Source organism: Lipophrys pholis (genome assembly GCF_963383615.2).
Source record: "Lipophrys pholis genome assembly, chromosome: 11".
Taxonomy (NCBI): Eukaryota; Metazoa; Chordata; class Actinopteri; order Blenniiformes; family Blenniidae; genus Lipophrys; species Lipophrys pholis.
This window is the reverse complement of record NC_137631.1, coordinates 4,535,645-4,560,516: the sequence shown is the minus strand read 5'-3', so window position 1 is coordinate 4,560,516 and position 24,872 is coordinate 4,535,645. Positions and strand designations below refer to the sequence as shown.

Below are 24,872 nucleotides of genomic sequence, written 5' to 3'. Positions count from 1 at the left end.
TGAGCGGACCCGCTGGCACGGCTCCTGGGTCTGGAGGACCACGTGGGTCCTAGTGGTCCTGTTTCACACATGGGGGGCTTCCAGCTGTGGTTGTCCTTCAGCAACGTGTGTGATGAACGCTCAGAGTTGCCCACAGTCATGAAAAACCTCAACAACACTGATGGGACTCGAATCAGAAATTCATATCTTAGAACATTATTGACGACAACCGCACCAGGATAATAATATTGTTCCCTTTATATTATTGTTTATAACGGCGTGTTGGACAGAAATGAACTCTTACGTTTTAAGTTTCATCAGTAACAACAGTAAGTTATCAGACTAAAGGGTTAAAGACTCCTGCAAATTACTGAATGGGACGGCTGTGTCTTGGTTGATAGAGCAGGCCGTTTCTCAATCAGAAGGTTGCAGGTTCAATTCCATATCTGCCGCACATGTCGAAGGATCCTCGAGCAAGACACTGAACCCCGAAGTGCTCCTAATGGAAGAACTGGGCGCCTTGCATGGCAGCCACCTCCTTTGGTGTGTGAATGTATATAAGTGAAATCAATCTACAGTCAACATTTGGTAGGATCCAGGAGGATTTTAATTACGTGAAGGTATCATACCATGATGATATCAAAGTAGCTTGGTGAGGTGGAGGAGTAAGAAGGCTGCACTGACAGTGAAGAGTCTGTGTGAAAATATGAGTTTAACTGATGTGTGGCGAGCCTTAAATCCAAAGAACAGAGACTAAATATTCTCTTCTGCCCCTCATAAAGCCTTCTCTCACAAATATTTCTTCTTGACTTAAAAAACCTTCTTGAACTCTGCCATTACATGCTCACAATCGGAAGTATTTTAATATCAGATCATGCCCCAGTGGAACTGGAGTTGTTTTTTGTCATTGATAGGATTCGAACGCCAAGATGGAGGTTCATTCTTCTCGACTACTTGAAAGTAAATTAAATCAAATTAATTCTTATATTGCTACTAGACCTTCTGCTGCAGTGAAGGCTCTGAAAGCTGTCGTGAGAGGATTGGTCATACAATGTGCCTCACAAAAAAAAAAAGAAGAAAAGTGCTTTGAAGCAGAGGGAAATTGAAAGTAAAAGAAACCGATTTGAAAAGGTACTTTAATGGTAATCGTAATCAGAGAACAAACTAATCATCAATACAACAGCACGTCAGTAGAACAGTACTTGAGTACACGATGGAGACTCAGGTGAGCTCACCTGCTGTGGCCGTGAGCAGCAGCAAAGTGTAAAGGTGTGAATCCATTTCCGTCGGAGACGGCAGCAGGCGTTCCTGAAGACAGCAGCAGCTTCACACACTCTGTCAGAGGAGAGAGAGAGAGAGAGAGAGAGAGAGAGAGAGAGAGAGAGAGAGAGAGAGAGAGAGAGAGAGAGAGAGAGAGAGAGAGAGAGAGAGAGAGAGAGAGAGAGAGAGAGAGAGAGAGAGAGAGAGAGAGAGAGAGACACACACACACACACACACACACACACACACACACACACACACACACACACACACACACACACACACACAGGTGAGTCATGTGACATGTGAGCAGGTATAATCAATCATTTCCAAAAAGAATAAATCCAGCTGAAACAGACCCGCCAGAAAGCCAGGTAGCATTGCTGCCTTTCAGAGACCAAATACACACCAATCCAGATGATGACCTCGGGATGATGAAATCGCTCTGGTAAAGAAGTTCAAGTTCAAGATTGTCTTGGGATGCTCTACATGTCTACCAAATTCATCCCGTGCCACATTATTCCTTCAGGTACAACAGGGCCCTTTGCCGTTTTAGTGTTCGGACTCTAATAATACATGTTACACCTTTAAGGTGTTAAAATGAAGAAACAAATGCGTCCTGATTTTAAACCAAGACAAACAGTATCGGCCTCCTGTGTGAGCACAGAGGAGGTCCTCTGTCTTTCGAGTGACAGGTCGTCCATTCATCTCACAATGCAGACAGAAGACGCTGCTGCTTCTGTAAGAGTGACGCAAGAAAGCCTTTCTGAAGGAACAACGCTGCACACTGAACAAATGCTCACCCAGAAGTAGGACAGGGCTTCAGCTCTCTGTGGATTAAAATAGCCCAGCATATGAACACAGCAGTCGGAGTGAGCAGCACATCAGAAAGACGAGCCATTCAGTCATGGAGTCATGAATCACTCACCATCAACACTGCACAGAGCATTAATGTTGGCTTTTGGAAAAACACATCTTGCAGCACAAAGAGAAAACCATCAGTTGTGAGTGTGTGTGTGCGGGCGTGCGGCTCCTGCATATCAGACTTCAGCACAACCATCCTTCAGCTGCATCTGTCATGTTCATGGACCGATGCTCCTCCACTGTCAGCTCAGGATTATTAAACATCTCGGCAGGGAGCCGCAGCCTCACAGACCTGCGTGCATTAAATGTCCAGTGTGTGCGTGTGTGTGCAGAGCAGTTAATATATCCTCATTAGAATACTGCAAAATAATTCAGAAAGATTATGACTGTCATCCCATGAGTGAAGAATCTCAATCACACCAGCGTCGCTTCCCGACATTAGCAGCAGATCACATTTCACTTTATGTCTCCAGCCTCCATCGCCTGCTGAGCAGCTTCTTGTCTGTAATAATCATCATCACCACTTTACATCCGGAGCCGTCAGAGCTTGATAGAGGGAGCAGCTTTGCATTTATAGCCTCTTTATGTCAGTAACACATGGAATACATCTGGAGCATCTGATGTCTCCAGCTATTAGCACCTGGAGGAAGTAGTAACCTTCCACCTGTAGCCATTAACACCTGGGTGTAGGTGTAATACTTGAAGCTAAACAACAGGAGGAGTAACTTTATGTCATTACCTGGGAGGAAGAGATTTAAAAGTGTGTCAATTCCCACTGGGAGTATTTGGAAAATGTATGTCTCTAGGCATCAGCATCTGGGAGCCCTAGAATGTATACTATCACTTCAATGTTTACCACCTTGAAGTGATAGTATTTTCATAGTAACCATGAACCAGCCACATAATATCTGAAGCAGTTAATACATGTTCGCTACAGCCAACACACCCAAGGAGAAACAATCCTCCAACCCAGGAGCTGAAAAGACATGAAGATTCATCCAACCAGACGACAGCCTCACAATGCGGATCGCCAACGAACATCAAATAACTAAATATTCATTTAAAGGAGGATTTCTAGGTAAAATAATTCATTGTTAACATTTTGTACATATAACTCAATGTAGCTCCTTTTTCTTTAAACTCGCTGAACTTAGCCTGTGCTGGTTTTATGAAATAATGAAGAATCAAGCTGCATGACAGGACAGACTCAACACTGAAGGTCAGCATCTCAACAGGAGGACCTAATTGAAAACATGGACACGCTGTCCCAGGTTCAGCCTGGTCTAATTCAGTGATCTTCATCATTCAGAGGTTTTCAGCCTGGCTTTCTTACTGTGTTAGAATACAGAAATCCAAAACGAGAGCAAATGCTCCTTAAAGAAAGATGGAGCAACACGAATGTGTCTGAGTTCATTTAGTTCATGGAGTCCTGCTGATGAACTTATAATCCATGAATCTTAAATGGATATTTTTGTTTTCATAGTAGTTGATTGATAATCTCACTTCAAAAAGTGAAAGATAAATTAGTAAAAAGATAAACCTCAGTCCACTCACATCTTCTTGTGTTACAAACTGCACCTGCAGCCTCCACCAGTTCTCCAACATTAGTGAGATTCAGGGTAAATATTTAAACCGGATACATCTGATTAGACTTCAGCTCAGTTTTTATCGACAGGAGGTGAAGAAAGTGAGAGTTTGTGCAGACGGACTCACCGGTGTGTCCGTTTTGAGCAGCAGCAAACAAGGCGGATGTTCGGTTATGGTTGAGGTGGTGGTCCTGGTCGAGATGATTGGGCTGGTCCTCCATGGTAGCGGTAGAGGAGGTGGTGGAGGTGGTGATGGTGGAGGTGGTAGTGATGGTGGTCGAGTCTTGTTGGTTAAGCAGCATTGACAATAAAGTGACATTTCCCTGGGAAGCAGCTTGGAAGAGCAGGGGGCGCCCACCGTCCAGGGCAGCAGGCCCACCACCACTGGGAGAGGAGACTACGGAGGGACACCAGCCTGCAGGGGGGGAGGGTGAGGAGGAGCGGCACAGGTTAAACTAGGGGGAGGAGGAGGAGGAGGACACTAGAAGTGCTGAAGTGTCGGAGAGGGCGAAGGAAGGTGAATGGAGGGAGAGAACATTTGAGTCTCACACATTCATACAACAACTCTTGTGTCAGAGGAGAATCTTTCAGCTCAATAACCACTGTGTGTGTTCAAAGAAAGACCCCCCCACCCCCCCGATTTCAGCTTGAAAAAAAACCCCACTTCATCCTGGAAACCCCCCCTCTTCATACTAAACACCCCCCAACTTAAGCTTGGAAAAAAAAAACCACTTCACCTTGAAAACCCACACCTCAGCCTGAAGCTCCCCCGCCTGAACCTGAAGAGCCTCCACCTCAACCTGAAGAGCTCCCACCTCAACCTGAAGACCCCCACCTCAACCTGAAGAGCCTCCACCTCAACCTGAAGAGCTCCCACCTCAACCTGAAGACCCCCACCTCAACCTGAAGACCCCCCGCCTCAACCTGAAGAGCCTCCACCTCAACCTGAAGACCCCCACCTCAGCCTGAAGACCCCCCGCCTCAACCTGAAGAGCCTCCACCTCAACCTGAAGAGCTCCCACCTCAACCTGAAGACCCCCACCTCAACCTGAAGACCCCCTGCCTCAACCTGAAGAGCCTCCACCTCAACCTGAAGACCCCCACCTCAGCCTGAAGACCCCCCGCCTCAACCTGAAGAGCCTCCACCTCAACCTGAAGACCCCCACCTCAACCTGAAGACCCCCACCTCAGCCTGAAGAGCCCCTACCTCAACCTGAAGAGTCCCCACCGCAGCCTGAAGAGCTCCCACCTCAGCCTGAAGAGCCCCTACCTCAACCTGAAGACCCCCCACCTCAGCCTGAAGAGCCCTGTATGATCCTGTAGGATGAGGTTTGTTTCATCTCCCAGTGTTTTCAATCTGCTGACTGAAATAACGTTAAGAGTCTTTCTCAGACCTTCAACTCTCCCCCTGGTTTTAAATCATCGTGGATTTTACTGACAAAAGAGTCGTCTCATCTTGTTAATATGTTAATTCATCAGCTTCCTGCTGGAAATAAAAAATCATTTGACACACACAGGCAAAGAAAATAACAGAAAATGACAGAAACTGGGCAGTAACTGTCCTCTGAGGCAGTAACTCCTGAACAAACCACAGAGCTAACTGCTATCTGAAGATTTACTGCAGGGCATTAGAGCGCACATGTTATGGGGCAATTTGGGAATTAAAAGGAGGATGATTGGAGTTGATATACAATGGGACAAGAAAGAATGAGGCTGGTTGTAGTTTCTGTGGCCTTTTGTTTCCTGGGGTGAAATGTGATCAATATAACAGATGTTGCAATACAACACAACATCTTCAGAAATCAACAAAGCCGCTGTTAATATGTTTGTCTGGATTCACATTTTCATTCAAACTGCAGGTTGAAAGTTTAAAGTAGGTCGGTTCAACTTCAAAAGTTGATCTATAAATGAGACCGACCAAATCATGAGAGCTTAAATATATAAATATATCCTTTTTCTTTGGTCTCAATGGTTGTTGTCATGCACCTGTAATTCACATGCATCTAATGAAATTAAGTTTACAAGAGTTAATTTCATTAAGTTGGTGTCACTAATCTTGACTGAATGTAAAGTTATAAAATAAATGTAATAATTAGAACAACACTCAAGTTTGAGTGTCAGAAACTCAAACATACAAAGGGAAAGTTCTCAGCCTGTAGCAGCACGTTATGTCTGCTGGGTCATGAAGGGATTAAAGCTTGTTGAGTTTTCATGCAGCACTAAATAAGTGACAACAAAATAAAGATTTTTTTTTTTTACTTCTTTTTAGTTCTAAAGATCCCTCAATACTATTTTAATCTCAGAGAGTCAAACAGCAAGAACATGAATATCTCTTCTAAACATGCGCAGTAAAAACGTGGGTTAGTGAATGACAGGAAGGAGTGCAGCGCGTGGAGGAGTGGTCAATGGCATGCATTTGGATGGAGGATGAAAAAGGGGAAGAAGAGCGCAGCCTCTGGCATCAGCTTCAGAGAGGACAGGGGTTACTGAGAGGAAGATCTGCCCCGGCCCACCGGGGGTGCTCTGCTCTGCCTCCGCTCACATGTTCTAATGTTAGCACCGTGTTGTCAGCGTGTGCTGCTGAGACTGACCCTGACAGGACGGCAGATGAAAGGTTCCCAGAAGACGTAAAGAGGAAGAGAGAGGAAGAACCTGAGCTGTGGTCACTTGATCACAGAGTGGAAGAAGAGAGGCAGGAGGGAGAGCTGGTGAGAGCGCTGAGGAGCCCCTTTACCTGATGCTGCTGCCAGGGGCCGGCCCGGTGAGGCGGGGGAGCTACCAAAACACGGAGCACTAATGGAGGGGGAGGAGGAGGAGGAGGAGGTGGGTGAAAGGGGGTTTATGGAGGGAGGACTGATGATGTGGGGGCACTCTGCACATGCTGCCGCCGACTGCCGCTGAGCGCCCCGTCCGGACCCCGGGGAGCGGGGGAGGGAGCAGGCACCCACCTGAGAGGCCGTCAGGGCCGGGACCAGGTCCAGGGCGGGTTTGGGCGGCAGTTGGGGCGTGGCGGGTTTGAGCCCCACCCCAGGGGAGCGGCTGCTGTCCCCCACTACTTTGATGGGGGGGTGAGGAGGTGAGGGGGTCTGGGATAGCCCAGGCTTTTTGGGAGGTATGGGGGGAGGGTTCCCCCGGTCGATCCTGGCCACCGTGGGAGACTTGATGCCGATGGGGTGGCTCAGGCGGCTGGGAAAAGGGCCGCCCTCCGAGGCAGAGTGCGGCAGGCTGGGACGGAGGGATCCGGCGCCTCCTGCTGGGGGGCTGGTGAAGCGTGACAGGACCTGTGTGACGGTGTGACGTGCCTGCTGCTTGGCAGTGAAGTTGTCCCGGTTGGTGGGGGAGAGGTCGCGGGCAGGAGGGCTCTGAGACGCCGTGCCGTTTTGATCCTGTTCCTGGAATTTGTAACGAGCCGCCTGGACTCGAGGGCTGACCCCGCTGGGTAAACCGTGGGGGGCTTGGCCCTCCGAGCCATTCTCCGTCTGTGCCAGTCCTCCTGAGCTGCCGTGGACGGCCCCCCGGCCGGACGTCTTTGGCAGGCTCAGGCCCACGTAGTTGGCGGGGGTGGGTTTGACTGGTATGGTGAGGGGACTCTTCTTTGGACCGTCCACCTCGGCGGGGGACGGGTCCGTTTGGCAGGAGGTTGTCCTGGAGCTGATGGGCTCCGTGGCTACGGAGACCGACATCACAGCTTTGGGTTTGGTTGACGTGGTGGTGACGGCAGCAGGTTCAACCCCGGAGGCGGCGGGCTGGGCGGCACTGTCCTTCCCGCCGCCCCGTTCAGTTCGGAGCTGCTCCACCTGCTGCCGCAGAGCCAGACTCTCCGCCTCCTCGCGGCCCAGCCTGGCGCGGAGCTGCTCGCGCTCCGTGTCGAACTCCGACAGCTGCTTCTCCATCTTGGCTTCCATCTGATGGCCGTGCTGACGCTCGGCGCCCAGCTCCTCCTGCAGCCGCCCGGAGCAGCGCGCCTCCTCATCCAGGCGGGCCTGCAGCTCATCGAAGCGCTGCGACTCCTCCACCAGGCGCGTGGCCAGCTGCTTGCACTCGCGCACCAGCATCATCACGATGTGCTTGTTCTTCTCGCGCTCGTCCTTCAGCTGCGCCGTCAGCTTCCGATGCTCCTGCTCCAGACTCTGAAGCTGCAGCTTCTCCATCTCCAGCTACAAGGATGAACAGTGGCACAAGTCAGACCTCACAGTGGTTCGTAGAACCAGACAGCCTCAACACTTTTACAATCAATACCATCAACAGAGTAAAGAAACAGGAAAGAAACTTGATGGAGAAATTGCCCTAAAAATGATCACGACTCCAGGGAGTTCATGCCTAAAGAAGTTCGAACTCATGATGCAGGCAAACATGACAGCATTTAGAGTTATAGAGTAATATTAAAAAAAAGTTTCTAGTTATGATACATTTTCTGTCCCAAAGTTATCGGAGGCCTGCTAATGAGAACCTGACCAGTAGTGTGTTCAGATACATCAGGTTCATACTTTTATTAACGGTGTGAAAACTTCACTTTAGCTCTGAGCTTCTCAAACGAAGCACATGGGACCTGATTGGAGTCAGAAATCAATCTACATCCTACCATCAGGTCTGCTACCTTCAAACTTAAAAATAGTCACTTTCTCCATTTCACACCAAATATAAATGTTCCTGAATTCACAAATCCTCTGATGTAGGTCTACGTTTGATACAATAAATGCATATTGACAGTAATCAACACTTGATGAATCTTTAAGGTGTCTTTGGGAATTGGTAGTGCAGAGAAATTACTTTTCCAAAAGTTGCTTCTGTCCCTGGATTAGTCCTGCTATTGTTAATACCGGGGGGCTTCACAGAGGGTTACAGGGCTAATCCAGGACTCACCAACTGTTTTCAAGACCTAGGCACTCCTAACAAGCCTCCAACAATGAAGTGGAAACCCTTTTCCCCGTGTCTGAACCTCCAAATCACCTGGGACAGCTCATAATCCCCCCAGCTGAACCCGGGAGGGGCTCTGTCAGCAGCAGGGGAACACCAGTTGTTCCCCAAAAGGAGGTGCTACAACTAGCTGCTAATTGAGAGAGGATTATGTTTGTTTTAAGTCGCCTTATGTGAAGGTGGCAACACAGCAGGCAGAGCAGACTGGACCTTGCAGGATTAGGACCATCTCCTGATATATGTGGTGATAAAGCAGAGCAAACATAACTGCTGCAGCGGCTTCTGAACGTCTTCCCGCCTCTTAATCCCTGAATTGTCAGAGGCTGAGCTGGGGAGCCTGTTTAGTGGTGACGCAGCTTCAGAAAGCCCAGGAATCTGAAACAGCTCCGTCTGATGTGTCACAGGAGTCATTCTACTTACACTTTACACCAACAATACCGCAATGTTATTTACATATTTTGTCAGGGGTTACTTGCTGAATGCCTGCCATTAAATTCTGCTTCTTATCCAAACCACTCCTTCTACCTCTCACTGGAGGAGAAATCATATCTTCGGGTATTTACTTCTTCTCGTCTCGCTTCCATTGTACAGCTGTAGCACAGACTGATTATATGACAAGTGCTGGTGAATATTATCCGTTATAAGCAGTGTTGCCACCTTGAAATAGTAATGCGATTACTGACTACGAGTCACTCTTTTAAAAAGAAACTTAGTTTCTTTACTGATTACTTGTTTTTAAAGTAACTTAGTTAGATTGCAAGTTACTTTTTAGTTACCTTCAGCAGCTGCCGACAACACCCCCCCCATCGTCTCAACATAAAAATTACATCTGTGTTTTGATCACTGCCTGACCTCCTGTGTAATACATATTTAACCTTTGACCTTCATTCTTTGTTGTATTTATATCTGACCCATAGTTCTAATATTAGATTTTTACTATTAGTAGTATTTATTTACCCCGTGATGTAGTCTGTTGTTGCATTATTCATCTATCTATTTATTCACACTGCCTGCTATATGTGACCTTATAATTGCCGTCTTCCTTTCCAAAGTCCTGCGGGACGCTACAATAGTAACGCACAGTGGCTTGGATAAATAACTTTAATCTGATTCCTGGTTTGGAAATAGTAACGCGTTAGATTACTCGTTACTGAAAAAAGCGGTCATATGAGAGTAACGTGTTACTAATTAACGCGTTACCGGCATCACTGGTTATAAGTGAATGCATTACCGCAACACGTTAGTAACCGATTACTAGTATGTTCATTTTAATGACGTTTCCATGAGTATGTCAAGAAGTCTCTGCCTGCTGACTCCCTCGAGCAGCGCATGCAACTCCAGCAGCCCATTTTAATAAAAACTGCTTCCCTTCAAACAGATCAAAATAACACGAGACATTTTTTGATCTGATGTAACTTCAGCTGAACTGACTGAGTGACCACAAAGAACCGACAGCTCAGCTATTGAAGACATGCCGATAAAAAGTGACTGAGGGCCAAAACTCTGATAAAGGAAATCCAGACAGAAGGAATGAAGTCGGCAATTTTCAAAGCTGAAAACAAACAAGGCTCCGGGCAGAGAGCCTACACCTGGGAGGTGCTCAGGGAACCACGACTAAAAAGTTCATTTAACTGGGTGCTGAAAGAGGGAGAAATTCTAATCTCATGGATTATATCGAAGAATAGCAGGACAGAGCAGAGTAGGCTACTGTGATGGATTGCACATGATTTAGATTTTACACCCAACACAATAGATGGGGCAGGGGGCCAGCAATATTTTGGGAGCGTTTTCAAAAGACGATTATTAAAAGTTTTCAAGATCTATAAAATCAATATGGCTGAAACAATCATACAGGTATGTACAGATGAGACATTATATGGAGCAAACTATAAGAAAGTTCAATTATGGTGAGGTGGAGTTAGGAATTATTAGAATATTTATTTCGGTATATGAATCAGACGCAGGCAAGAAATAATCACAAAAATGTATAAAGAAGTGTACAATTTAAAAGGTAACAATACAACCTATATAAAAAGAAAAGTGAAGAAATAAGCTGGAAGGATGTAATCAGAGGAGAAATGGGAGAAGATTAGTGAGCAACAATGGAAAACAACATGCTCCCTCTCAGGGAGGGAATATGGGTGGCAGACCAGAGTGAGGTATTCTATTTCACCAGCTCAGCAGAAATCTCAGGATGTGAGATGTTGGAGACGGTGTCGTGGAGAAAAAAATCCCTTTCATGTCTTTTGGGGATGGCCTTATATCATTCCTTATTTGTAGAGTTTTAAGAAAATCATGGAGAAAGTTTTGAAAGTGAAACTTCCATTTACATTTGAGGTTATGTACTTTTTTTTTTTTTTAATCTAAATGAACAAACCAGATTAGAACAAGTTTTAATATCAGTAAGATGAAGTTTTTAACATTTAAGGTCAATAAGTAACATTGGAGTGAAGTCATGTCCGGTCACTTTAGTGTCCAGGTAGGGCTCACAGCTCCAGAGAAACAGGTTATAGACCCGTCTCATACACTCTGTCAGAGCTCCTTGGTTACGTCCACTCTGGTTGAACAGGTTTTAAAATCAGCACGGGGGGGGGGGGGGTCACAGCTGAAAATTTGTAGATGACTCGGTGAGTCATGACCTTGTTCTTCAGTTCTGATTATATTGAATGATGCAATATTAATGTGGCCAAAACAAAAAGGAGGTACTAGGTCTTGTCTCCAGATAGTCTCCGGGCATCTTGGCACAAAGTCGTTAGATTCCACCCTGCAGATCAGACCTTTTTCCATCCAGAGACTCGCAGTCAAAATACTGAATAAGTGTTTCTTATCTTATTTCATGTAAACTGATGCTGCACAAGATAATGAAGTACTCAAGAACTTAAACAGTCGTCACATTTCACTCACTGTCATCAACTCCAGATTCAAATTTACTTTCTGATTTGTTCTCGCTCTTATTGGAGTGCAGACGTCTCAGCAGTGGCTGTACCATATCTTCACTGTTCAACGGCCTCTGCAGTGAGGTCCAACCTTGTTTTGGCTCTTCTTTGAAGAACATGATCTCTGAAGCTGCGGTCCCACCACGGAGTATGTGCCAGGACGAGGCGGGACGGGTTCTCGACGGGACACCCCTCTGTTGAGGTACCTAGCACTATGGAAGTTGCGTAATGACGTTACATACCTGCGTGGTTCACAACCCCGCCTACATTTTTAACTGTACTCTCTGTGGTGGGACCGTGCAACAGAGTTTGGTCTGGGTGCGCTTTGCCTTACCATACCGTCCTGGCCTGTCCCGCGTCAGCACGTACTGCGCAGTGAGACCGAGGCCAATGTAAAGCGGGTATCTGTGCCGCTCCGGTGCTCCCTGGACACTGCCACTAAATTATACATTTAAAAAAGCTTCTAAGCACAATGTCTCCCAAAAGGTTTGTTCTTAAACCCGGGTAGAGGAGTATATATCTGAAGGCACAGAGTGAAGCTCCACTACTGCTCCAAGTGAAAGGAATACAGACACTTTGTCAGAATGTCATCACTGGGTGGGGGCAGCTTCCTCCGACTTCCTGGCAGATTTATGGAGAAATGGGCTGGCAGCGTCCTCAACATGCTCATAAACCCATTCTGCCAATGTTACGTACAAACTGCTGCTTAAAACCTCATGGATAATTCAACGTGTGGTTGCTGGAAGACTACAGGAGAGGAAAGGAATGTAGGGGATAAAGATAGCGCACACAATCCCATTGAAATTCACTCTCCCCAGCAACCAGAAGGAGCCCCACTGAGCCGATGAATCAGGGTCTTTAACCAGCGACAGATCAGTTCTTTTGGTTTGAGTGAAAGTATGTTGCTCTGTACTATGACTGTGACGCTCTGAGCTTTTGACCACCCTGAACTGAGAAGGCTATGTCTAAATATACTGAATATTCGGTCAAAACCAATCTTCTGAGATTCAAATACCAGAAATACAGACTAATCCAGGTCATTCCTCACAATATCAACACTGTTCCTTCAACTCATTTCCTGATCTAACCATGTATCTCACCTGTTTTATGGCCACCAAATCCTCTAATGCAGTCAATTTCTGTTAACATTTCAAAAGACGTTTAGACTCCTCTTAAATATCTTCTGAAGAGGGAAAACAACCTGCATAAGCTGCCTTGTTTTCTTTGAAACTGTGTTGGCAGATACCGCTACTGCACCCTGAATCAGAGCATGTTCACCTCCATCTGACCAAACCCCTCTGCTATTTCTGGACAGGAGAAGGTGGGGTACATAATACACGGATTTATGTGGGTTTTAAACTTACTTTGCACAGATTTACACCAAGGATTTGGAGAAAAACAAAGTTACATAAGGAAGCTTTCTTCCTTCTTGCATCCTGACTGTTGGGCCTTTGGGAGCTTGTTTTAGTTCCTGTATGTCTGTTCATGTGGTATTTGTTTTCTAAATGAAGCTGCAGATGTGTGTCACTGCAGCTCAGTGGGTAGTACTGCCTCCTCCTGCAGGTTAGCAGGTATTTTTCTGTGTGGAGTTTGCATGTTCTGCCTGTGGTTCTTTGATTTCCAGTGGTGTCATGCTGATCATTAGGGTGCTAAACTCACTTCATTTCAGGGTCACCCATCTGTGCGTTGTGAGACTTATTCCTAATACAACCATGACGATGTGGTTCAGTTTGTGGTCCTCCAGCTGCTTTAGAGACCGGGTTTTACCAAAAGCAGCAGCTAAGAACTGAACCGTGCCGATACGGCCCCCCACACCCCTCCTCACCCTCTTCTGGCGGCTCTCGGCAGCAGCCAGCTGAGCCGACATGCGCTCCTGCATCTTCCGGCAGTGCGCCATGACAGCCTCGAGGACGGCGATGGGACTCGACCCCAGGGGCCGCCGCTCCTTGTCCTCTCCAGGGACGTCGCACTCGAAGTCCCTCTGGAGCGCCAGGAAGGGGTCAGTCAGGCTGTAGTGTCCGTATCGCTCCTGGAGGAACACCTCCTTCCTTTGAGCCTGTGGAGACAGGAGGAAAGTCGTAAGGGGACTCAAGCACTCGTATAATCCACCGTGACAACAAAGAAGACAGCATGTTTGAACAGAAGAGCATCTTTGTTCATGTCGAAAGAGAAATGGAGGTCTTTTCCAAAACTCCACATCAGAGTCTGTCAGAGTCCAAAGACAGTGGCAGTTTGAAATGTGTGTGTTCAGCACACGGCGAAGAATAACAAACACACTTTCTCTGCTGGATCTGAGCTGACACTCCAGATGAAGGGCCACTCTGAGAGCAACTCACATTGGTCCAATTAGCGATCATATTGTGCGTCACATTAAAGATTTTACGTCTTCATTGATGTGAACACTCTCATTAGTGCAAATAAACATGTTGATATTTAGTGTATGTGTATGAAAGTCATAATAGCGATCAGCAGAAAACCACTGAACTTTAATCATTCCACAACCACCTGAAGCCAACACTTTAAGTCCCTGTTTACGCGACAACGCTCCAAGTGACGACGTCTTGTCAGTTAAAGAAAAGTGTTGCGTTCACACAACCGTGGCGGACACACTAACAATGATGTAGTTAGTAAGCCGGGACATGGGAGGGCGCTGTTGCTTGTTTTGTAAAGAATCCACACACGTGTGCAGAGAACAATATGCTATAATCATTAACACAATGAAGAAAACCCGACATCTCTATGGACAGATGACAAATTGAAAACTATTGGAGGTAAATCTCAACTATAAAACTAGAACACAGACTGATAGTCATGCTACTACAGAGGCCGCCATGTTTGTTACTTGCACATGAGCAGAACAACCATTTCCCACGGCGGGGGTGCGCCGTGGGAAATGGAGTCGAGTAATCGGATATCCAAACGCAACATTGAAAGTTTCGCTTTTGCACTTGTGTTCATTGTCATTTAAACGGGGCCTAACCTGCACCAATCACCTGAAGCCAACGAAGGGAGAGGAGAGGAGAGGAGAGGAGAGGAGAAGCTTTAAGCTTTGTTTGTCATTATATGTGCATTTTAATGAAATTACCGGTGCTACTCCCTTGTGGATCAATAAAATGAGCAAAAGTACAAATAAAGTCTTGCCCAAGGACACTTCGGCACGTAGGTAAGTAGAGATGGGAATCGAACCTGCAACCTTCCGATTGGTTGGGCAACAACCGCTCTACCAACCGAGCTATGCCGCCCGACTTCAGCACCGACCCCAATACCTAAATTTGGATATCTGCCGATACCGATACTAATCCGATACCAGAGCTGTTTGCTTTAATATTATTATTATCATTATTGTTGATTTTACATGAGGCTGTAATAAACTCCTCTCTACAGTAAAGTATGAAATGTACGAATGCTTGCATGTATTCTCCCCAAAGGCAACTTGAGGTTAGTATAAGGTTAGAAAAGGAAGCAGTACAAACTATTTTTGTTCAATTTGGACAATGTGGGGGTCTGTGTGATGTCATCATCTCATAATAAACTAGTTCTATCTTTAAAACCTCAGAATCGCTTTATTAATCCCTGGGGACATTCTTTCTGCTCCTCAAACAGCAATGTTTCCAGTTCTAATGCTGCACGAACGATTGGGACTATTTTCACAGAGTTTAGCGTGGAGAAGGGGGCAGCTTCATGGAGGTGTGAATCGCCTCCTGACAGCGTGGAGGAGCTGCTTTTCATTGTTTTGATTGAGTGTTGCTACGCTCGCTGGCTGCAAACTGTGGAATGGATTTCCGGACTCATTACTCCACGTCTCATTGAGACCCGCCTCCGTTCAGGAAGTCCAGTCCACATTTTACAGCCAGCGAGCAGAGCGACGGCAGGGAATGTCTTGTGGAGTCATTTCAGCAACAGTATAGCACAGACGAGGCTTCATGGATCAGAAATCTCCACAGGTTGGATCGGAAGTTTCCGATCCATGAATTACGTTGGTATGGGAACCCGATACCGATACTGGAGCGGATCGGCCCCATCCCTAGTCTATGGTTTGGCTCCGTGTGCACTAGTTATTGTCAACATATATACAGAGCCCTCCTCCTCTGCTCCCACCGGCCGGCGAGCGGTGCGGGGATCGTAGGGTGAAGCCAGGTTTCATTTAGCTCCAGTTCGCTCATCTTGTGTGCGATGGATCTGATGTAGGCCAAGAAGAGAGTTTATTTGGACGTGACAGTGCAGATTAATGAACAACCAATCTCTTCATGAGGTTATTCTAAATATGCCGGATTTAGCACAAGGCTCACTTTCATCCGTTGTCCCACAAAAAAACCATACATGGTTACTCAATAGTGTGGGTCTGTGAGGTCTTTTTCCTTAGTTGGGTTAGCATACCCGCTCAACAGCCTCTCTCAGCCGACAACAATCCACGGCGCTGCATGGGGCTTCATGAGTCTGCTGGAATGGGCACATTACTGAGGAACTACAGTACTTTGATCAAATCTTGTGTGCTGTGAAGGAGCTTTGCATGGCAAAGTTTACCAAAAGATGAAAAATCCCACAAAAGACAGACTAGCACACTAGAGCTATGAGTCATTTTGGATTTGCCAGTGCACCTGCACCAACCACCTGAAGCTACACTTTAACCTGCACCAACCACCTGAAGCTACACTTTAACCTGCACCAACCACATGAAGCTACACTTTATCCTGCACCAACCACCTGAAGCTACACTTTAACCTGCACCAACCACCTGAAGCTACACTTTAACCTGCACCAACCACATGAAGTTACACTTTATCCTGCACCAACCACCTGAATCCAACACTTTAACCTGCACCAACCACATGAATCCAACAATTTAACCTACACCAACCACATGACGCTACATTTTAACCTGCACCAACCACATGAAGCTACACCTTAACCTGCACCAACCACATGAATCCAACACTTTAACCTACACCAACCACATGAATCCAACACTTTAACCTACACCAACCACATGAGGCCAACAATTTAACCTACACCAACCACATGAAGCTACACTTTAACCTGCACCAACCACATGTCAAACTCTAACCTCCAGCGTCCTGCAGAGAGCAAAGGGCCTCCAACTTCAGTAGACTTTAAACTCTGATAGAGTTGTTGAAGATTGAGATGAAAGGCTTCTAATGGATCTGAACACGTACAATATATTTCAGGGTAAATATTTAAATACTTGCAGGTATAAGGTATTAAAATCTATCTCATTCATGGTAGTGAAATGAAATCAGCACTCTGTGCTTTGTAATAATTCAGGCAGATGACCCTGAACAAACTTCCAACATGCCTGGAAAGTTCTCTCACTGCACAGCTGCCGTCTGAAGTTTATCATCCATCTTCCCTCTTTGACGTTGGAGGGAAAGTAAACAGAAGGCTTCATGCTGGAGCAGACCAACACGACCCAACATGGCAAAACGAATTCAGACTGGAACAAACACACAGACAGGAGCCATCTATAAGCGTCAGCCTAACACAAACTTCCCCACCGTCTTCTCCAGTTCTGATGGCTTTTAGAGGATCTGTCATAATGAAACACATTATAGAGCTGAACCCTGCAACACGTGGACCTATAAGGTAAGAACGGAGAAAAATTTAATGAGTGAAAAATTTTTTTCTTTCCACTCATCAATAGAAACACAGAATCACTCTGATCATGTTACTACAGTTTAGAAAGAACACTGTGGTAAACCGACAGAAAGCTGGAGGAGGAATATTTGATAAAGAGACGAGGAGGAAGCAAGAGCGAAGACAAAAGAGGAGAGGACAAAGAAGATACAGCTGGAGACCCAATATGATCATTTATCTTCTCTTGTTGTACATAGATGCATTATATGTTAATGATAAATTCACTGAATTAATATGATACGCATCATTACTAATATTTGCAGCACACTCACATCTTGTGAAAAATATTTTAGGGAATCCAATAAACTTATCACTCAATTCAGAGATTTTTTTTAAATCTTCAATTTGTGCCAGTTTTTAACACTGTTCAACAGATTTTATTCAGGATAAACAGCTTTTGTTGGTCTTTATATACACTTTACATGTAATCAAATAAAACGATTAAGTCTTGTTACATCATGAAACCACCAGAGGAAACATTCCGTTGAAAAGGTTTTAATGAGCGCCCTATGAAGGGTTAATATGTAGTTTTTGATGAATGGAAAATGTTCCATTTTCTTTCAGTTCCCGTGTTTCTCTTCCTGTGGTGGGTCAATATCTCCTGGACCAAAAGGTCGTAGGTCATCTGATTACAGCATGCGGGGTGTGGGGATCAGGAGACGGCGTTAAACCCCCTCGAGAGTTCATCAGCTGTCGATGACTCATCAGCTACATCGATTCCAGCCATCCACGGGTTCACATCTGAGGCAGGAGAGTCCCGTTTCCTCACATCAGCCTCCGATTCATCGGACCACAACCAGCCTGGACACATCCAGCCTTCACATGGACACATCCAACATTTACAGGAATCAATTAACCCTATTTTAACTTACAAATCATTTAAGAGGTCACAGCATAAAAACCATGGGTAATGGCCAAAAGCATATGTACTTCTTGAGGAACGTTGAGGAACGTTCCTCTCAAAGGCTTAGCAGTCAGTTGGGCCTGATAGTTTCCATTACGGCTTCTTTTCCATCTGATTGCTCAAACACTTTATTCACAATAAAGAACCATTGCTTGATTTCTTCAGATGCTGCTGCTTCTTTTCAACAAGCGCACATTGGTTAAGTATGAGCATTTCTACCCGGCCAGACAAGTTAACAAAAAATGTTACAATAGATGAACCAACAATCAGGTCCTAAATCATTATGTTGAAAACTGTCTAACAGGGATTTCAAACTTCGATCGACACAATCCCAGAGATTAAAATAAGAGTTTCATCATCATTCAACCACAATACAATGGAAGGGTTCTCACTGGAGGTCTCCAGGTGAAGGAGTTTAAAAGAAGATGTTTACCTGCTGGTTCTAGGAAAGACAGGAGTGAACACATCGCTGTAACTTTATAGTATTTACAAGTGCTGCGAGGTGGAGGGCTGAGTGAGAAGTCAGTATTATTAGCATCAACCTTTACAAGCATGCTGCTCTCAGTGGGTGAGAGGGTTCAGGGAACACAGCCAGAAGCATTGAGACACTCAGAGATGTCCTGCAACAGAGGACGGGTGGAGCGAAACCACAGCCCGAGCAACTGGAGGCAAAGGCAGCCCCCCTGAAACCCTGAGGAGGGGCACTGCTGAAGAAAGGAGCAGCGGGTATTCTAGAGTCTCATTCAGATCCGGTCTCCACTGTGTGAACGTCACACCAGGGCCTCGCTGCTGGTTCAGTCCCAGGTCCAAAAATCATCCAGCTCAAAAAGAAGAGCTGCTCATGTCCGGAAAAACACGCAAATACCCTTTGGAAAGGACAGGATGCGGTGCAGACTGCTTCATTCACATGTCCAAAGCTCAAGACGCTCGCAGCTCCACACAACGAGGCCAGAGGTTCGATAGCATTACAAGCCAGTTTACAGAAGGACCAAAGAGGTGAGAAAGACTGTTAAACAAGTACCTTTGTTTCAGAGAAAACCACATGCTAAACTACCCAACCTACCTGTGTAGAATTAGGATCAAATCAAATAAATGAATTTCACAAAGACCAGAGTTCAGAGTCGTAGCTGCTGCAGTGTTAATGCAGCCATAGAGACCAGTGCTGTTTCTGCTCCCAAGACGACAACTTTTGACAAAAATAAGCTTGTAGCATATTGTCTACCTCACACCGATGGGAAAGAGGCTTCATTTGTGTGTTGATTACATTTAATTAAAGAGTTATTGATGCTGGAACTTTACGGGGCTGCTCTCAGCAGGTGTATCTGTGTCCGGTTCTAATCCATCAATTAACTCCAACTTCTTCACGTACCAGCTGTGCTGGTGCATCTGAAGTATCTCTGTACCTGAGCCTTTGTTTATTTGCATTTCACGCTCTAACTGGGCTGACCTGCCAAATATAGTGTAGCAACGGCTGTGGAGTGTGTTAATCTGTCAGAAGGTCACAGCACAGAGGATTATGGACGTTACTTCCCGAGACTTTATTTCTATGTAAAGCGTAGTTAAACGTAGTTCTGTTAATTAATCATCCTCTGCTATTGTTCCTTTATTGTTCTCCCATCGCTATTATCTTGTTCAGGCAGGTTTTGTGTTAAACTGTGTGACGAGGGTGAGAGGGATGTTGCGGTCGATAATGGTGCCGTGCACTGAGTCATGCATTCGAGTACAAAATAAGAAAATCTGAACTCTGAGTTTCACATGGGAACTATTTATAGCTGGAAGAGCCACACTCCGATGGTTTCAGTTAATGGATCAAAGAGCCGCACGCTGACAGACAAAGATCTAAACAATGTTCTCCACCTCTGATGTGTGTGCAGATTTTAATGGAAAACCAGTCCGCAGTCTGTGTTTGGAGTGTTGTCTGCTGATTTAGGTAAGTTAACAGTTAAACCACTGCCTCAGCACGCCGATTCATCTGTTCACTACAGGGCGTCTGCTGTATCGGGTCCTCTCACCAGAGCTTCTACCTGTATATTAGGGATGTGCGATATGGGCAAAAAATACTATCTCGATATGTTTTTGTTTTTTTAAACCATATTCTGACGATATCCCATAAAATGTGATTTTCTTACAAAAAAATCTTTTTTAAATTCTGAAATCCATTTTGAAGGTTTAAATTTTGTCAAAAAAGGACAAATAGACAAGTAATACCCGTTTCCTGATTAGATGAAGAGTCAGCTTGATTCTGAGATGAACACGGAGGTGGTGCAGTAGTCTTCAGATTATAAGAGGAGAGTCTTTTTGAGGAAAACTAAAGCTGTAAAAATATTTTTAGAGCGGACCGTTGCAGAGAGGCACGCTTTCACCTCACTTCACCCTCAGGTTTCACTCACATGGTCGTAACCACTTAATGTGTGTCACACCAGGAAACAAACACGAGACTTTAACAGCTCGGAGCATCCACAACTCCTTTCTGTGATAACCGACCGGATTTATCTTCCTGTGCTGCCTCCTCGTTGAATTCGCCGTCTCCATTTGGTTTTCTAGGTCAGAGCTGACACAGAGCGAGGAGCGAGTCAGGAGCCGAGTGTATTCGGGGGGAGAAGAGGGATCTTTCTGGATCTATTCCTGTTCTCCAGGGATGCGAACGGCTCCAAAACACTTGAGGACTGTGAGCCTGTGTGTCAGCAGGGGGGCTTGACTGCCTCAGGACGGATGGTTCACAATCACAGGGACCATCTGTCATTCACACACAGCAATTAGACTGCCTTCGCTCCGAAACACCATCTTCCCAATGAGCTGCAAATCAGCAGTGACATTTAAAGCGCACAGCCGAGGAACATAAAACAAATCCAAACGCACAGCGCGTCTCATCTGCAGCTGTGACGGGTCAGGACCACATTAAAAATCATCAGCTCGGAAACTAACAAGCTCAAACCTCCAGACAGAACAAGCAGAAGTAAAACTTCTAAATGCTTCAATCCAGTCCAAGTCTACAGGTTCTCCCTGTGTGTTCATGGGTCTCATCCTGGTACTCCTGTAGAAGTCCAAACACGCCTGAGGACTCTCGGGTCTGGTTCCCTCGAGAAAGAAACTACAGAAATGATCAACTTCTGTTGTGTATTTGTGCTTCTCACTCTTTAGAATTTAACAGCTCTTCTCCAACAAAGTAAACATTTCCAACCATTTATTACACATACGCATAAATGGAGAAGAATACTTCGATGCAGATTCTGAACGGACAGGTAAAGCACAACGGAAGATGGATGGATGGAAACCGCTCCACCAGAAAACTCGGACTTTGGCCTGTACTGATTTGTGTAAACACGGTAAACATGTTAATACTCTTTTGTAAAGTTTTCAAAATTCATTATCTCCTGCTTTTTGCCAACTGATCGGTGACTCACCCGGGAGTCGTTGGGTCTGCTCTGGCAATATTACATTATGGAGAAATACCGTTTCTACCAACTAAATCAACTGGCCAGTGCCACGATTTTCACAAAGTTCTGAGAAAGCAATGTGGAGATGTCCGGAGTGAGTTTTCACTGTGAAATCCGTGAGGAAGAAACTGGAGCTGCTGGCATCGACGGTGCGATATCAGCAGAGACGTGGACTGAGACTGATGGAGAAAAAGACGTCAGGCCTGCAGTGGTGCCAGTTAATTGGAGAAACACAGAAAAAACAAGCTGACATGGAAGAAGAATGTGATTTGTGTGAAGAGCTGATGTGGGTCGAGCTGAAGCGCCATGTGACCCTAGATCAGACGCCAGCTCCACACTCATGTGGACGGACAGGACCGTCTACCAGAGCCTCAGTCTGCAGGACTTCACTTTACACAAAGTGACACCAGAGGAGACTCATTAGCTACAGTCACACATCTGCAGGAGACAGAGACATCACAGGTCCAACAAGACCTCCAGTCCCAACAAGGATCAGTCCAGAGAAGACCTCCAGTCCCGACAAGGATCAGTCCAGAGAGGACCTCCAGTCCCGACAAGGATCAGTCCAGAGAAGACCTCCAGTCCCAACAAGGATCAGTTCAGAGAGGACCTCCAGTCCCAACAAGGATCAGTTCAGAGAGGACCTCCAGTCCCAGCCTGGTCTCAAACATGCAGTGTGAAAGCAAAGCAAAGCAAATGAAAGTGTGAAAAGTTTTGCCTCTTCAGTTCAACGCTGTCTTGCACAACAACTCCTGGGAGATGTTGCACAGGTGAAAGGACAGAAGCAGGATGTCTCACTCCACTGAGAGGACGACCGCACAATTCATCAGAGGCTAAATTGATTGTGGACTTTGGTGGACGACTTTGACTCATCGTTGCAATTCCAGTCTCAGTGTTGTATTGCTCATTCATGAAAATACTCCTTCAGTAGATACACTGCGTATTAGAGTCTTTGGTGGGCCAGACTAGAGTCTTTGGTGGGCCAGACTAGAGTCTTTGGTGCCAGATTGGACCTTTTTTTGATGGAGATTAGACAGTTTGGAAACCAGTTTTGGGCCACGGGCCATGTTTGACACTCCTGGTTTACCAAATAAGGTGACTTTACCAATAAAGGACTAAAGTTATGCAATTTATTTACAATGGGTCACATTTTTAAAAGAAAAAAGCAGCAGCTAATGCTAACATACATTAGGTAAATATAACAGGCTTATCTTTAAACTCCCGTTATTGATCTCCTATTGTAGGAAACAGATTCATTCGCCACTTCAACAGAACATGGGATATGAACCAGATGAGAAGATGATAATATTCAACCAAAACTATTAATTGGCATGAAAACACCTTGAAATGCTGCTCAGCGGGAGAAAGCAGACCTTCCAATGAGCTGTAGGTCAAAACTCTCTATGTCAATCCAGTTTGAGCTCCAACAATGTGACATTTTAGCTCAAACCATTAAAATCACAACACAAACACAAAGAGTCGAAGTGACAGTGGCGTTTCCTGCGAGAGCAGAGAGACACGAGGAGGAGAAACGAGAGGAGAAAGGCAGCAGGGATCTTTTATTCTTAAATGAGAGGTTATTATAGTCAGGAGGAAGGAAGTGGGAGGAATAAAAGGTGTGGAGAAAAAGCTTTTTCACCCTCAGGCAAGGTCACTGCAAGCTGATGCTTTATCTTTAACACTGAGCCGGACGGGAGAAAAGGACATTTTCTCGCAACTCAGACACAACGAGGAATCAAGTATGTCAGCAATGATACGTCTTTGGATAATTGACTTTCAGAGCATTTTGTGTTGAACTCCACCATCATTTCAGCTGTTCTAACCACAAGGAGAAAATCAGTTGGTCCTTGGATGATGACAAATCATCCCTGAAGATGTCATGCAATTCCGGTCAATAGTTTTAACAAAAAGTAGGTAAAATACGCACAAACCAGAAACTAAATAAATATCTAAAAATCTAAATCAATCAATCAATCAATGCAGCCAAAAACATAACCTTCGCCCAACTGTTGTTGGCGAAGATAATAAAAATAAAGAAATAAATGCATGCGGCCAAATTATAACCCAAACTTTCGTTGGCGAAGGTAACAAATAATATAAGGCTAACGCAGCTCATAAAGTTTTATGATTGAACCATTTCTGAGGTTTGAGAATAACGAGTTAGAAGGGAAGAAATGTTATTATGTTTTTGGGCAGACTGAGCTATTTGTCATTTTTATGTAATTCTAGCCGTTTTTAAGCTTTTATTTTGAGTGTGTCACCATTTTACATGTTTTAGCCATTTTGCTCGTTCAGCCTTTTTCGGTGGTTTTACCTGTTTTAGATCATTCAACATAACGTTTTAACAGTTTCTCTGCACATCTCAAACGTCCACGTAAAGCAGGTTGTTGTCAGTGAAAGTAAATGTCACATTTTTCACCTTGAACAATAACAGTAACCTGAAAATCAATCGTGTGCAAAATAAATAAAGCATTTTGTATTTTTTGAGAAAGCTTCTTGAGCCATTACAGATCTTGAAGTTGTACAAACCTGAACTAATGGAACCATGGTGTAGCAGTACTTTAACCAAGACTGGTAACTGGAAGGTTAGAATGAAACTCTCCCTGGTCACGAGGAGCTCCATAACCCAACAGTAAAAGGTGTCAGCTTGTTCCAAAACCAGATCAACTTACTTCTTGCAGTTCAGCTCAATGGAAAACATTCAACTTGGATTGATTGCGCCTGGGCTCGTGGGGCATTCAGGAGTACACTTCTCTTGTATCTGAACTGTAATCATGTGAAGCAGCGCTGCACAAAATATTCTGACTATTGATTCAGCTCTCATCTTGTTTTTTCCTGAAGTGACTGACCAATAAAACCTCTTTCATCCAAAGGTTGTGTTTTCGATAATGCTTCATACTGAGAAACAGCAAATCTCCAACATTCTGAGACCTTGTACAAAACAAATGACTCAGGAATCAACATTTTCCTCAAGTCTCTAACCCTTTATCTGCACTCAATCCCACTGTCGCACTCTATTGAGGAGATATGGTGGAAAACAGCTCGACTGCTGGTGCCATTGAATCCATTCAGATTCACAAACCGGCCAAAAAACATCCTGATCCCACTTCTCATTCCCGAACATTCTCATATTGTGCAGGGTCGACCTTTGTTGTGCCAATAAATATTTCAAATATCATGTCTAGGATCTCATATCAAAAAGCATTTAGCTGATGTTGAGATGAAGCTATATTCAAAGCACACCAATACTGAAACAACAGATATGACATTTTGAGTTAACGAGAATAAAGATCTGTTCTACCAGGATCCGTGCAGGATTGAGCCTCTCTCAGCCTGT

The 24,872-nt window shown here is 45.1% G+C and overlaps 1 protein-coding gene across 1 annotated transcript in view; it reads right to left on the bottom strand.

The window, feature by feature from the left end:
• cttnbp2 (cortactin binding protein 2) overlaps nucleotides 1-24,872 on the bottom strand; it is a 77,457-nt gene that overhangs the window by 26,093 nt on the left and 26,492 nt on the right. Inside the window, exons 3-6 of the mRNA XM_080474957.1 lie at nucleotides 13,368-13,598; nucleotides 6,424-7,846; nucleotides 3,817-4,104; nucleotides 1,215-1,314 (exon numbers count right to left, since the gene is read on the bottom strand). Of these exons, the coding sequence (XP_080331083.1) occupies nucleotides 1,215-1,314; nucleotides 3,817-4,104; nucleotides 6,424-7,846; nucleotides 13,368-13,598 (2,042 nt within the window). The remainder of the gene's footprint in view (nucleotides 1-1,214; nucleotides 1,315-3,816; nucleotides 4,105-6,423; nucleotides 7,847-13,367; nucleotides 13,599-24,872) is intronic.